At 42.2% G+C, this 15404-nt stretch overlaps 1 protein-coding gene across 5 annotated transcripts in view; it reads right to left on the bottom strand.

Moving 5' to 3' along the window:
• Positions 1-12973: 12973 nt before the first annotated feature.
• Positions 12974-15404, bottom strand: part of CRACDL (CRACD like) — a 63011-nt gene continuing 60580 nt past the window's right edge. For 4 of the 5 annotated variants that reach the window (XM_054514083.1, XM_036392039.2, XM_054514084.1 and 1 more), the window contains 2 exons: positions 14381-14513; positions 12974-13508 (listed from right to left, as the gene is read on the bottom strand). In XM_054514083.1, coding sequence (XP_054370058.1) covers positions 13363-13508; positions 14381-14513 — 279 coding nt within the window. In that variant the 3' untranslated portion in view covers positions 12974-13362. The remainder of the gene's footprint in view (positions 13509-14380; positions 14514-15404) is intronic. The other variant, XM_036392046.2, reaches the window with a different exon arrangement.

Below are 15404 nucleotides of genomic sequence, written 5' to 3'. Positions count from 1 at the left end.
TCCCGGAGCTTGGATTGGGAGGTGTTGAAATTAAAGAGCAGCTTGTTGCTTCACGGCAGTAAAAGGAGCCCTTGTGTGCTTTGTCCCGCTCTGGGCACGGTGTTCTCGGGCAGCGGCGTGTGGGCTGGTTACACAGGTACAGCCGTGTGGGCGTGAAAACCAACTCGGCTTTCTCCAGAGCCTCCTGCACTGCGCGATCACTCAGAGAAAGTCAGTGACAGCTTTACTCTGTGGGTTCACTATTTAGGGTCATGATGCTGCTGTTCTGTAAGTAATCCCCTCTCTTCAGTGGTTTGTTTCATGTGTTCCAGGAATTCCATGCATCTTTTAGGGTCTGAAAACTTCAATTCAAATCCGATGGCATGCTTAGCTTACAGTAGGGTCCTATCTACCTCACAAGAGCTCCGTTATTGACGGGTAGTGCTAACTGGCTGGCAATGTTCAATCCTTTTCATGGACTTGATTTCTTCCCCTTCTGTGCTTACCTTCCACCTACTTCGAAGTCCATAGTATACCTTTCTAATCTCCATAGAATCATAGAATGGATTGTATTGGGAGGGACCTTAAAGATGATGTACATCTAAGGCCCCTTGCCATGGGCAGGGATCCATTTCACTAGACAAGGTTTTTCAAAGTCCCATCTAAGCTGGCCTTGAACTCTGCCAGGGCTGGGGTATCAATAACTTCTCTGGGAAACTTGTTGCAGTTTTATTCTCCATTATGGCTCTGATGCTGGATGTAGTGGGATAGCTCCCCACTAGAACTTTAGTAACTGTGGAAAAATCTTGCAAGTTATTCTGCCTGCAGAGTGACATTTAACAAGTTTCCATATGCTTTCATGTTTTCTTAACAGTGCTTCAACACATTACAGTATTTTTACACATTTGGGTACCTGCACAGTAGCCCTCAGTGATTTTTCTGTCTTTCTAAAGGATTTCAAAGAGGGTCTGGTGGCAATTGAGGCAGATTGCAATAAAGAAGCTTAGGAGAAGTTTGCAAGGTCTTGACACCCAGGCTGTTCTGTGATTTTACTCATTGAGTGGTGAGAATTTATTATGTAAATGTGTGCTTCAATCCTCCCTTTTACAAAGAAGTGGAATGAAGGGGATTTTTTATTGAAAAAAACAAATTTAGCACAATAACTTTCAAACAAAAATTAGAGCATGCACATCCTCATGCACACGGACACATCAATAGCAGAATTTTCTGCAGAGATCCCAACAAGCTAGAAACATTAAAGGCACCATTGTTTGCATCTAATAGATTAGTGCTGCTTAGGGATATGAATTTTTGCATTTCTGTGCTGGAAAAAAAAACTGGCAGAGACATTTTCAGATAAAAAGTCCTTTTGTCAGGAGAGCTTAGTCTGAAGAAAAGACTGTTACAAGATGAGTATAATGACAGTTATTTCACAAGGACTGTCTGAGCCTTCCTAATTTTTGTCCTTTCACTGATTGAACGTTTACATTAGGAAGGTTTACTGACTGGAGCTTGACAGTATCCAATTAACTATTAACTTCCCCAAACAATAGAGTGCACGTAATGTAGCTGCTCCTCTGGCAATCATCCTCTTGAGTTAGCTGTGCTTCTTTCCTGAGAAAGAAGGCAAAGTTCAAAACTGGGAGGAAAAAAATCGACATTGCCCTCATCTGACCTACTACAGCAATATCAAATGCCTCTTGGCATATTCCAGAGCCTGATGCATGGGCAAAGTGCACAGTGAAGGAAATGCTGGAGCTGCCAGTGGAAAGGAGTTGGGGCAGGCACACTGAAACATCCCTTACTTCTGGTGAAGATGGCAGCCCCCTTTTAGGCCTGAACAATATTTAATGCCAGCAAATTTCTAAATTCATCCTTCCTGCTGTTCTTTCATCCTGCAGCCACTGCTGTTGAACTGGAGTTATCTGTCTGAAATGGGAGATGATTAAGCAATCTGAAACTCCCAAAATTGTATTTAAATGCAAGTGTAAGGTACATACACTGTAACAGCCTTAAGTGGGGAGACCTGCAGGGAGAAAATAAAATTTTAAAAATAGAAGAAGTTTTAATCCCTAGTATTCCAGCTTTGGTTGCTGAAAAAAGAAAAAATACCAAGAAACTTGCTATTCTATACCAGCACGAAACAACACAAGCGAGAAATAAATAATCATATTTCAACAGAGGGAAGATTTCATGCTGGGAGATTTTTGTTAAGGTATTACCTAACTATCAGAGTAAAGACAAATTGGTAAAAGATGCTCCAGGCCTGCCATAATTTCATATATGCTGCAGTAGCTGCACACCTGGGTAGCTAACTTCTATAGAGCTGTGTGTTTATTGCTATTCATCGGATCTGAATCTTGTTTTATCCAAGCATTTTCCTGACTCCTTCAGAAGCACAGCAGCTGTTGTTCTTGCATTTCACTGTGTTCGTGTTCTGGCTTTCTTGGGCACTGAGAAAGATGCAAAAAAGGTAGAGGTGCTTGGCAGTGGCAGCAAAAATCTGAATGGTTGTTTGGCTGAAAAATGGCCATCTGAAAATTGTCAGCATTTCCCAACCAGAAATTGAGTTCTCTCTTAGAGACAGGATTTATTCCCAGCCTGCCACTTACCCTGTTTTTTAACAGAGCAAATTCCTCTCAGTGCTTCTACCTCCATTTAACCTCCGTTTTCTCTTTTTCAACTGTAAACCTTTCATGACCATCTCTTTTTTGCTTGTTAACTGAGCACCTTCCTCAGAGAAGCTGTATTTTTGCTGGGCCTTTTCTATACTCCTGTATCAAAGTGAAGAACGAGGGGCACAAATACACCCAGTGTGTATCACAGAAGGACTGGCCATGGTTGCCCACTGCCCCTGCAACTGTTCTGTGCCCCAGGCTGGCTCCTGCTTAAGGCCACGTGCCATCCCTACAGTGCATGGATGGGGGAAGGAAAAGCCAACTGCCCCTCAACCATGTTCTTAAACCCAGTGTGCTGAGGAGCTGGGCTTCAAGTCATGGCACAGCACAGGGAGGATCTGAGGCCCTCACCTGGCACCATGGCAGGGCAGCAGGAGGCCAGGCTCATATGGAGGGAATGGAGGAAGAAGGGGAGCTTTCCCATCCCCTTCCTATGAATAGGTTAAGCAGCATGAGAATAGAGAAAAACATTTTTAGCCACATCTCTTCACTTTATATTCTGTTTCTGATGGGGGTTGATAAGACAAGAGCTCTACAGATGGAGGAGCAAGGGAAAGCTCCCTGTACTTTCCTGACATGACCTCTTTCTTTATAGAGAGGGAGCACTAGGATGAACATTTTCTGTCACTAGAGACAGCACAGTGCAGGGACTGAAGACTCCTTCTCACAGCAAAATATCAGCTGGGAGGTGGGTAGCAACAAGTTAATAATGGAATGTTTTTCAAGGATGGAGCAGGCTGCATGTCCATGAGTGACTCTAGCAGTGTGCATTCATGCCTAATTCCCAATCCAAACTGTGTACATGGAACCTGATGCTGGAGATGATGGCTGGGTGAAGATTTGCATTAACAGCAGTGGCCCACCAGCACCTGAGTCAGCATCACCTCAAGGGGTAAAGCAGCAGAACCCTTCCTCTTGTGCCTTCCTCACCACACCTGCTGCTCTGATCCTGTGCCACTCTCCTGTCTTCCCCAGCTGCCTTGCTTTCATAATGCTGTGCCAATATTGTGAAGAGCAGGCAGAAGTGGTTGATCCCCTTAAAACTGGTATGAATGGAAGAAGAAGAGACAGTTCCATGAGCACCTTGACAAAGCATGACCCTGAAGCTTGAACTCTTCTAATCATGTCCAGCACCATCCCATCAGATATGGGTAAAATGTTCAAATCCAGTTGATCCCTAATGATTGGTAAGGGGTATTTCGCCTCCTCATTAATCTGCCTGCTCTAAATTTCACCCTGAGCAGCGTATTTACTGTGCAAGTCATTCCACACCACAGCAGGGCCATGGACCAGTGGGCTCAAATCCAGCCTGGAGAGGATGAGGTCTGTTGCTTGAACCTGAGGTTTATGCCCAAGTGATTCTGTCAGCAGGCAATTTGGGGTGGGGGGTGGAGGAGTAGGAGAATTTATACCTTTAGAGCCCCTTGTTCAACCTGTAGTACATATAATTAACATTAACTTCTTCCAAGACATATCCAGTGTCAAGATAATCACTGTGAGCCTGTGAACTGCAGCACTGAAAATAATTATCAAAGCCACTCTCCATTTAAACTAGAAGAGCTGTTGCTCTGCTGCAATGAAAAGATCTCATGCTTTGCCCTATCACAGCAGGGATCCAGGCTGTATTAAGTCATTCTTACTGGCCTTAAAGGCTTTTGTGATGTTTCTTTCATTTGAGCGTTATCTTTCTGCCAATTTAGAATCCCAACTCCTCTCCATAAAGCAAACCTGTAGTTATCCAAGCAGTAGTGGAGGATGGTAGGTGGCAAGGAAAACAGATAGCACAGAAGCATTCTTTGTGGCATTTAGAAATAATGAGTGCAATTTCCTAGGTCTTAGGACTTTTTAGACCGTAATTTCAGGAAGAGGAGAAGTGAACCTCAGTCAGACAGGAGCCCTAACCATATAGCTGTAATACCATGTAAGTAGCAGCAAGCTAGGCACTGTTGCAGCTCCAACAGGCACCAAAATTATAGTAATAACATAAGAGCTTTGGGACTATCAGGCAGCTTCCTCCCCCAGGAAGGACAGTGAGGATGTACATTTTTTAATGAAGTAGTGTATTCCCTTTCTTCATTGATTTAAAAGAAGCTTTAGATTCCCATCTTCACTTGCAAAGTAGGTGTTCAGCCTCCTCTCAATTGCATGCAGATTACTCTCCTGGCATACAAGGGAAACCAGCAGTTTAAGATCAATGTGTTGATATTGTATTTTTTTCACAAAAAGTACTTTTCATAATGACAGCTCCTAGTGTGATCCCATGTACTGTGCAGCCATGCAGGCAAATCCAAATTCCACCCACCAAATGTGTGGGTAATGAGAGTGAACAGGACAGGGGTCAGGAGCAGACTCCAATCAAAGCTGTTGAGTACCACTGGCAGATGAAGCACACTGAGCAATTAATAAACCCTTTCTTAGGTTGGTACCATGTTGGTGATGATGAGTTTGATAACTGCAACATCTGTATCACTGGCATACTGCATGTCATGCATAATCCTGCTGTTATCCCTATGCTGAGAGAAACAGAGCTTTAATAAATTACAAGACTGACACATGCAGTCCTTTGTTTTTTAAGATAATTACAGGTACAGAATTAGGCCACATGTGTAGCAACATGTTCCAAGGATGACTCCTGTGAATGGATAATTAAACTTTAAAACCACCAAGGGCTGGGTGTTTTCCCTGACTGCCAGAGCTGAAGGGGGGTAAAAGCAAGGACAAAACAGAGAGGTTCACATTGGGCACAGGCAAAGCAGACTTGTCTGGAAAGCAGTGGCTTTCCTGCCTGTCTCTCCCATGCTGCAGGCTGTGTCTCCTTTTCCCTCTGCATTTAGGTGAGGTTGCCAAGTGCAAGAGTGTGAGCCTGGGGCTGGCCTTGCTTGTCAGGAAGCCCAGCTGAGATGGTATGTGGTCCTTGGGGGAAACACATCTGACTTTCTTCTTGCAGAGCGTGGCTGCAGCCTGGCTCTCAGTCTTACCATTGCACCCATCCTGTTTCATTAGAACCTGTTTATATTTTTAATACTGTATCTGTTGCTAATTACAGCCCAACAATACTAACTCAGTGTGCAAACAAGACCATCATCCAAATATTGTTTTGCATAACCAGAATGCTGGGGTTGCAAACATTTGCATAATGTTTAATTATTTAGGCAGAACATAAAATTTGTGTTCCTCTCAAAAGCATTTTGGTGAAATGTCTCAATAATTAAACACCACTATGTTTATTAACAGCAGGGAACACTCATGAAATGTATTAGTCAGAAAAAAGCAAGTAGCTGCATCTACAGTAATCAAAATATGCCATTCCAAAGTAGGTCCCCAAGCAAGACAACCACCAGCATGAACTCCTATGTGCAACCAAGCAGAAGACAATTAAAAGTGTAACAGTTCAGCAGCTGTAACTTGGAGGGGTCAGGGAGCCAGAATTCAATGGCTTAATTCACTCTTTAATCAATACATAACATTTTGAGAAGACTCAATCAATTCTATTGAGCCAGCTGAAGTGAGCCTTTTGTCCATGAAAGGTAAAATTTGGAGTCAGCTGGAGGCCTACACGTGGTGCTGCAGCCTGGGAAAGGCGTCTGCAGGCACCTGCTCCACACGCTGCCCATTGGAAGGCACCTGAGCCCACCCACCAGGTGACAGGCACACATTTGTCCCACCCCAGTGGCACCTGGGATAGGGGGTGTTTCTTCATAGGGATCCTCTAGGCAGTTGCCTAACAGGCTGGAAGAAAGCAAAACAGGATCTACTAAAGTAGCCAGAGGCACATAATAAAAAACATCTTCCTTGATGGCATAAGAAAGGCTTCTGCAGCATTTCTGCACCATTGCTTGCTGATAGGGAAGAGTGACCAGTTTTGATCTCAGTCATTTTGGTGTGTAAGTACAAACATTCCCCTAAAATGAATGGTCAGTAGAGACTGAAGTTGACAAATGTGGCACAAGGCAAGATCCAGAGGTTCTTTCAAGCAAGTAAAATTTGCAGGGTGCAGAGGAAGAGACAGACCCTGGCTGTCACCTAGTGGACTCCAATTTGATCAAAATAGTTTATTTTGCCCAAGTGTAAAAGCTCCAAATTGTAATAGGTTTTTTGAAAGGAAGGCAGAATTCAGAACCAGAGATTGTTTCTCAATTAAAGGAACAATTGCACACTGAATTAAGAGGAAGTATGTCTTATGTCCTGGAAACAAGAGTTCACTTCTAAAGTCAAATATTTTAATGATTTGAAATTTGAAATTATGAGCTTGCATATAAGAGAAGCATAAATTAAACAGTTATTTTATTTTATTTGGGTAAGATTGAGGTTTTTATCCTTTCTTTTAAATTTAACTTTATACTTCAGTTGTATTTCAATAATGTTATGCAAGAAATAAAGCTTGTGTCCTTCTGCCCTCTCTGAAACTCATCTGCTACTTGCTAACAGGAACTCTACATTACTCAAGCCAGTTTCTGCAACATGCATATAGTTAAGAGGCTCCCTTTTTGTCCATCAATTACATAAAAGCAGCCAAGGAAACCACTTCTCCTGCTCCAATACCATTTGTGTAACTTGCAGGGCTCAGTCTGAGTGTTACTGTTTTGTGGCACAGTGCCAGGGGTTCTGTCACCTAGGATGTGGTGAGGGCATGGCTGACTTTGGTAGGTGAATTTGGAGAGGTGTTTATGCAAAAAGATAAAGCAAGCAGGGAAACCAGCACAAGTCTATCTGCTGGAATAACTACCCTCTGCTTTCACCATGTGAAAACCTGGGCCCACATAAACAGGCTCTGACAGCAAATACTGCATTCTTCCTCAGCCAAAACAAAACCTTCCTTCCCATCCTGCTTTAGGGCAGTAGGTCACAAATCAAAATCTGCCTCCCCAATCTCTTCTCCATGACCCCAAGGTAAAATAAAATATATTCTCACTTTAATTGGGAAAGCTGGGGCATGAAAAGGCAGTTCAAAGGCTCTCTGGTGAGCAGCTGACAGAACCATCCACTACTAAAAGTGCCCTGCACTCTGCTGCTGGATCAAGCTCAGTAGCTGGATCTGATACTGCAGAAGCACAAGGCACCCTTGGGTGGCAGGCAGCTCACTCTGGGCTGCTTCAGCACATATGGAAAACAAACAGAAAATCATAGAGGATGAAGCAGCAAGGAAAGCAGGCAGTTGGAATTCCCAGCTGAGGTGGAAAGGTTCCCTCTGTTATCTCTTGCTCACACTTATTATTTTGTATGGCTTTTCTTCCTCCCAAGACTGTGGCAGCACCGTAGCCAGGCTGTGCCCAACACACTGCTGTGCTGCCCAAGAGCATAGGCAGCATATCAGGTGTTGGAGCACATCCTGTGAGCACTGCAGCTACATTTACTGAAGCAGCCTTGCAGTGCCACAAGCTTGGGGGCCAGGGAGTGACTGGTGCCATGACTTGTCTTACTTGGGACTCTCATTGTTGTAGTTCAACATAAAGGCATAAGCCAACCTGCAGGCTTCATTAAGCAAAAAGCAGTCCCTTCTGTGTACTTGAGGTGAGTGCTGCAGGAAGAGGGAAAGGAGTTAAAAGAAGGCAAGTCTTGTTTCAAGGAGTGGCTAGATGGGGAAGATGATGTCTGTTTTGCCTGGACAGGCTCAGGACCTTATTCTGTTGCCTTGTCTGCAGGCAGCCTGCCCATCAAAATTATCTCCGGTGGTGAGTGCAGAGAGGATGAGCCAACAGCTTATTAAATAGGAGTCTCTGTTATTTCTGCTGAGAAAGGTGGCTTTTATTTTCCTGAAGGGTTATTAACTGAATTCTTCTCTTGTCATAACTCTGGTTGTTTTCCTCTGCTTTTCCCAGACAGTTCTCCTTGGTTCTTCAGTGGAGGCAAGGACTTGGAGGGATTTACTGGTAGTCTTGTTAAATTTGGGGCAGGAGGAATAAAAAGAATATGGAAATACGATTTCTTTTGGAGACACAATGACCAGAGCCTGACTTTGGGACAAACTTGGCTCTGCAGTTCAGCAATTGCTTATTTCTGATGGAGTGTTGAAACCTTCACAGCACCTTGGACTGCCACCTGCACAAGCAGTCCCATGACTGGAGTGGGACCCCAGAGATGTGAAAATGTTGGCCTCACCTCAGTGTGTTCTAGTACCCGCTGCTGCTAGGGAGGGCAGCAGAGATCGTGGTGGGCAAGAGGAGGGTCTTGCCAGATTCCTCTGCCTCCTTCCCGTCTCTGATGGGGCCATGGTTTGCTGCTGCTTGGCCCAAGAGCAGCATGGATGGCCCATTTGCCATGTCCCAGAGCTGCCAGCATGGGTGACAAGTGCCAGAGTAAAAGCCATGTGCTGATAATTGTTGCAGGACCCATTGGTGCAAAGTGTCATTTTTTAGTAGACAGTGAACCGAGAATTCTTTCTTTTTCCTTTTTTTAATTAGAGGTTTCTGAGGACAAACTGACTCTCAAAGGCAGGGTAATAATTTACATGTCAATTCTAAACTTGAGAAATCAAGCCACATTTGGGAAAAAGTGGAGACTACTGGTTGCAATGAGTTAAGATACCACAGTACTTTGCTCAGCAACCTTGAATCTTCTTCAATGGAATTATGAACCTGCAAAATACATCATTTCATACTCATTTGCATAGGTAAATGAACAAAGCTAAAAGAAATCAACAGTGAAAGTATTCAGTGTGATGGTGAGTGAGATGGAAGGAAGGAAAATTGACTTCAATCACTTTGCTTCAGCAATATTTATATGCTCTTAGCTGCATTCCTAACAATTCTTAGGAGAGAGATTTGGAATCCTGGAGAGGGAGATAGTTCAGCATTTCCCAGAATGATCTCCATTTAAGTTGCCTTAAGTAGCTAGAGTGGTTTTCTTCTGGGAATACAGCCAGTGTACATAGAGAGTTAGATTCTGCAGCAAAGGTGCTGCAAGATGCTGCAAAAGGAAGAAGATCTGAATGGTCTGTGAGTACATGTCCCCTTAGTCCCCAGCTTCAAAGTGAAACATGATGCAGAGCATTATCTGGGAGTAATAATCCATTTTAAAATCTATATGTGGTTTTTATTTTGTGAAGTCAGACAATAGAAGATCCCATGATACAAAAACTCAGTGTTTTCTGTCACTTGTTGGGAATCTTGTCAAACATTGGGAGTATGTGAGTGTGAATGAAACCTGTGCCCCACTGGAGCTGAAATGCCTTCTCCTGCAAGAGTTAATCCCAGGCAGCCCCATGGTGCAGGATCACACAGGGTTACCTTCCCCCCTGGGGTTTTTACAGACACACAGCACTGCCCAGTGCTCACATTGGGGTTTTGGTTTTGTTTTTTTTTTTTTTTTTTACTCTATAACAGTACAAAAGTTATCTTCTAACCACAAACACAAAATCCTATAATTAAACCTTTGTTACCCACAGCAAAGGGCTCATCATGTATACAAAGCAAACATTTTGGCAAGTTTATTGTGCTCCTTGAGACTAAGACAGAATTAATAGCTTTGCAAAATTACAGCAAGCTGCTTGCTACACTGCTGCTGGATTTTTTCACTGGAACAAAATTTTATGTTCATCTTCATCTTGAAAAGAAATGCAACTGTTTTCATTGTCAAAGGCAGCACAGTGCAAAACCCCATATCAAAGTAAAGACTGAGGGGGTATTTTAACCTTTAAAAATTGCACTTCACTGTCCATTTAAAATCATTTAGGTGCATTTCTTTTTACATAAAATTACTAAACACTGGGAGGTAGCTGATTAGGGTAATCCAACTAGTAAACTGCATAAATCATCAAATTTAGGGCTTTTGTGCTAAAAGACTCCTGATAGATGATTTCATCTGCATTATGTCAAGCCTTTCACTGCTGGGAAGGCACCTTGCTCATTAAACAGAAAGCCAAAGATGTCTCATGCAGCACTTCTGGAAGAGGCAACTTCTATTTTTCAAGTCCATTTTGTTGTTGTTCTTTGACTGTAATTCCAAATCTGTTAGTTTATGTGCATGAGTCATGAACAAAAGGTGAATTTTTACATTTAATTTCCCTGTTAGATGCTATAGTCCAACAATATATATTGCAGCTGCCTGAGCAAAATGGATCAGCCTGAGTTAGTCATATTGCCTCTCAGCTGGAAAAGTATAATGATGTCCTCGGGAAAGCTGATCAGATCTGAAAGGCTTTTCTGGTGGCATTGAGTGTGAAACATAGCTCACTGTTCATACAGGGGAGAGAACGATATTTTTATTTGCATCTTCCTATTTCCACAAATGAGCCATTTCACCAAAGAAAAATACATGTTTTAAAACTATTTTCTGCCTACCTGCTGCAGGACACCTGTAGCAAGTCCTACTTCCATGACCCTTTGTCTTCGAAATCTGGAGACAGAAAAACACTATGAGAAAATAAAAATTCCCCTGGCTGTCATATCAGAGGTTCAAGTAGCCAAGTGGCTTCTCTTGCACAAAAGCCAAGGCCATTGCAGTGGTGGGAGAATATGAAGAAGACCACTGATTGCAAAAGTTCTTGAAGTTTTAATTGTTTCAAACAGGGAGGGAATTGTAAGAAGACAGAATGTACCTTTAACTACATTTCCTGGGAACCTTTTCATGGGGTGGCAATAATTAGAGGGTACAAGTTTGGTCTTTTTTTTTATATGCTATATTCCTTAAATAGAGAAACTGTGTTTTTTTCAAGATTTCTACAAAAGGTAATAGCATATCTTAACATTACACTTTTTGCTAATTGGTTATTTATTTCAGAAAGGGTGTTTTGAAAAGAGGGGGAGTTAAGATGGTTTTATTGTATCTCAAAAATGTGTCTATTTCTAGTGTAGAATATTAATACCAAAACCAAAAAAGTATCACTTGAGATTAAGGACTGTGCATGCTTGCTCATGGGGGACAAGTGTGAAAGTTTTTTGCACAGCCAACCTTCGGGCAATTGAGCCCAAGGCTGCACGTCCTGTAATTAAGTTACCATTTCTGCTGTGGATCTGTTTGACAGAGAGCTGTCTTGCCACTTGTGATTTCAGCAGGTATCTCACACTGCCTTTTGCCATCTGCAGGAAGGAGAAAACCCTGGGACAGCTGGCAGAACCCTGTTTGGGTCAGGGCTGCTGGCAGCTCTGTGATGGGCTGCAGCAGGTCTGGACCCCAGCAGCCATGCAGACTGACAGCAGTGCAGGCTCACTGGCTCTATCCTAAGGCTCTGCAAACATAAAACTAGCTCCTCCTCCTCCTGTTTTTAACAATGAAAGACAGCCTGACTGAAAGCCTTTAACAGCACCTTGGATGTTTACATGCTCAACTCTCTATTTCTTTGTTCATTACTAAATGCAGTTGTCATTACCAAGAGGGCTCAGGTTTTCCTTCCTACCTCTGTAGAGAAAACAAGATTTCAAAATTGCAGACACAGGTGCTAGAAAATCCTATGTTTCCTAAAGTCTCCCCACATTTTTCCAAAGAGAATGTAATGTGATAATAAAAACAAAACCATTAATATAAACATAAATAAACCTGGGGATTGCAGTGCTAATATACATGCATACACAAAATGAAATGCTTGTCTCAGCAGTGGGGCATCACAGGGTTTGTCCTTTGCTTCTGTAATTCATAGGGAAGTCTTAAAATATGTTCAGAGTAGTTTCAGCAAATCAGCAGTAAATGATTTATCTTGTCAATCTTGTTAAACAAGCGAAGGTGAAGAGCTGAGGAGACTTCATGAGTGGGAGTCACAAACTGGTGGGGGAGGCTCAGGCCAATGAGCACGAGGATGTTACATAAAGGTAGTCAAGTACAGACATGCCATCTGTATGTTACTGGTTTTTAATGAGAGGAATTAAGATTATGTGGGGGGTGATATGTGAAGCTGGCACTGTGATGAAATTCACAGTTTTCCCCAGCATTTCAGTTTGAACTTTAGCTCCAGTATTTTCAGTTCTTAATTTTTAATTAAATTCATATTGACCATTGTTACTAATATCATCCTCCTGACTGGGCATGAGCTTCCACAGGAAGGAAAGCCAGTTGCAGCCAGATGAACCCAGGTAGGAAAGTAACTGTGAATATATTGATGAGTTTCCAACTGCAGTTCCATTTCCTTACTGTTTGCCTGCTTGAAAACACTGTGCAACCCAGGCTACTCACAGAAAGAAATGAGAATTTTTTTCATTATTTGTGCCTCCCAAAATGCAACCTAACCCCAGAAACTGTACCAGTGGCTTAGCTAGACAAACCTGAAGTTTAAGCAACACATTTTAATGGAGTACTCATTAGCAGCTATTCAGGAGTATCTCCGTGGGCCTAACAGCTTTGGTAGAAAGTGTGTCCCATGATTCCAGTGAAACACATCAAGAGAATCAGGATGTAAGTGCACAATTTATAACTGTAAACAGAGAAAACTGTAACAAATAGAAATTTCCAGCAACAACAGAAGTTCAGCAAAGTTTAGCAAAGATTCTGTTTGGATACAAACATCAGTAAAAGCAGAAAATGCAAGAAATACATAAGGCAAAAGTTTTATTTTCCCAAGTGTAAGTACGTCCTTAGCATAATTTAAGTAATCCATTGCCATTGCAATTCTGATTGCTACAAAATCAAAGGTAAACTTTTTGACTGCACCTATTGCACACTTTCTCCACAGCTGCATAATAAAACCCTTCTGTATCAAGAGATTCTTCACTGTGATTTGCTGGTCTGTAGGAGTTCAGTCAAGTAGTTCTGAAAGATGCTCCTTGTTTGCATGGTTCTATTTTATAATCTGCGGCATACCACTCCAAGCTTGAGACTTCTTTTTGGCCAGCTCCATCCAGGATGGCTGATTGGGAGCAGCATTACTGGCTTTCTTCAAGTGGCTTATTTCCTCCTTATCCACCAGTGCAGGTGATGGAGCTACTGGGAATAAAGCACATGGACATTTTACACTTACCTTCTGTGCAACTAAGCACTCTCTTTTATTAAATACTTCCCATGCCTTGCCCTGTGGTAGAAAATCTTTACATTTCACATGGAAGCTTCTTGTGCAATAAGTTATTGAGAAAATTACCATTCTGTGTTCCAAATAATACAATGTTTTTCTCATCACTATTATATTTTGATCTCTAAATTTACCAAAACTCAGCATGATGACCTGGATTCCTTGTTGTGCCCTATGTTAACACCCAGGTCAAAGAAGAGAGTCTTTTCATTAGCTAAAGTATTCACATGTGAATTCCTCCTATACTCAGCCCCCAATTCACAGGAATTTTATTACTTCAAAACTTCTGCCCTTCTTTCAAATTTGAATTTACCAAAGAGATTTACAACAAACTCATTGTGGGAGGACTGATGGCCAGACAGTTTTTGATTGCACCATTCCTCAGCTTGCTGAGGAAGCCACATTTAAATTGAGTGCTATTGTAAATATTTTTGTTTACATTTTACACTGGGATAGTGCATTTGGGCCTCTGTCCTGTGAAAGGCCCTGGAGTTCTTGATTCACATTTCTTTCAACACAAGTTTTTGGCTACCCCTTTTTACTCTTTTGCTTGTAGTCAAACTGGTCAGAAGAATATAAATAAATAAAACCTCAAATAAAATAATAAATAAATAAACCACCAAATAAAATCCCAGACATGAGTGCTGAGAAAACTCTTTGTCCTGGCTGATGCGGGGCCGAGGAAGAGATTAGGATCTAGCCCCTACTCCTTTTGCAGCACACTCAAGCAGGATTTCTTCTGACAAGGGTGAGAGGTAACAGCCTACATTTTAAGAATTTTGTTTCTTACCAGGGACACAATGTGACAATGAATTGGTTCTCAGCAGGGACTTAGTTTCAGACTTTGTGTCTTTCCTCTGCTCTTCAGAAGTGGTTTTAGGCGCCAAGTGTGAAGGTTTACTCCATTGCTGTTTCACTGGCCCCTAGGCACAGAAAGGGATAAAATCCAAGTAATTCAAGGAGAATGAGTTCAGTTTGGAAGAACACAAGCAAAGCAGTGGATGGGGAGCCTGCCACAGTTCAGCAGACATTGGTCCCACTCCTCTCCCTTGAGCTGACACTTGTTCAGAAAGTTACAGTGTTTTCATGTAATATCCATGGAACTCAATTTTACTAATTGAAACTATCCCTCAGTATCTCTTACCGATAATGGTATGAGTAGATAATTATAGTCTTCACCGCAAAATGTATTCCAAGTCCTTTGCACATCTCTACAAGCATACACAGGATTTGGAAACAGCCTCATTCTCTCATGTTCTCCTTCCATCTCCCAAATTTTGAGGGCTATGGCACTGTATTTTTGGACAGTTGGTGGTAAATGGATTTTTCATAAAAAAGAAGTCAAACATATCCTCCAACAGATTTTCTTGCCAGTATCAAAAACTACCCTGAAGTGATAGTGCCTGGTGCCATGTGGGAGAAAGAGAAAGTGGGAGTAGTACAGTGGCACCAAGCCTCACATGCTGCAGTCAGAAGCATCTTGGCATGTTTCTCTGCTAGCTGCTACAGGGAAATAAAATGCATGGCATGAATTTCAAGGATCATTGCCAGCTAAAATCTGGAGTTTCCTGTTCTGACATAGAAACTGTATTTTGGGATTGTGTTGGGCATTGCTGCAGTTCAGAAGTTGGCCTAGACATCTTATTAGGTATGATTTCTTGTTAATCTAACCACTGCTATTTTTCATCACCTAGAAACCATCTCTTATTCCAGGATATAATACACCTATCTGGGGTGCTAGCAGTGCCACCTGAAGTAAGAAAGTAGGTCATTTGCACTGGATATGCCATACTGGAGTAGGACACACATGCTCC

Source organism: Molothrus ater, chromosome 2 (assembly GCF_012460135.2).
Source record: "Molothrus ater isolate BHLD 08-10-18 breed brown headed cowbird chromosome 2, BPBGC_Mater_1.1, whole genome shotgun sequence".
Lineage (NCBI taxonomy): Eukaryota > Metazoa > Chordata > Aves > Passeriformes > Icteridae > Molothrus > Molothrus ater.
The sequence above is the reverse complement of the archived record's forward strand: the minus strand, read 5'-3'. Positions and strand labels throughout refer to the sequence as shown.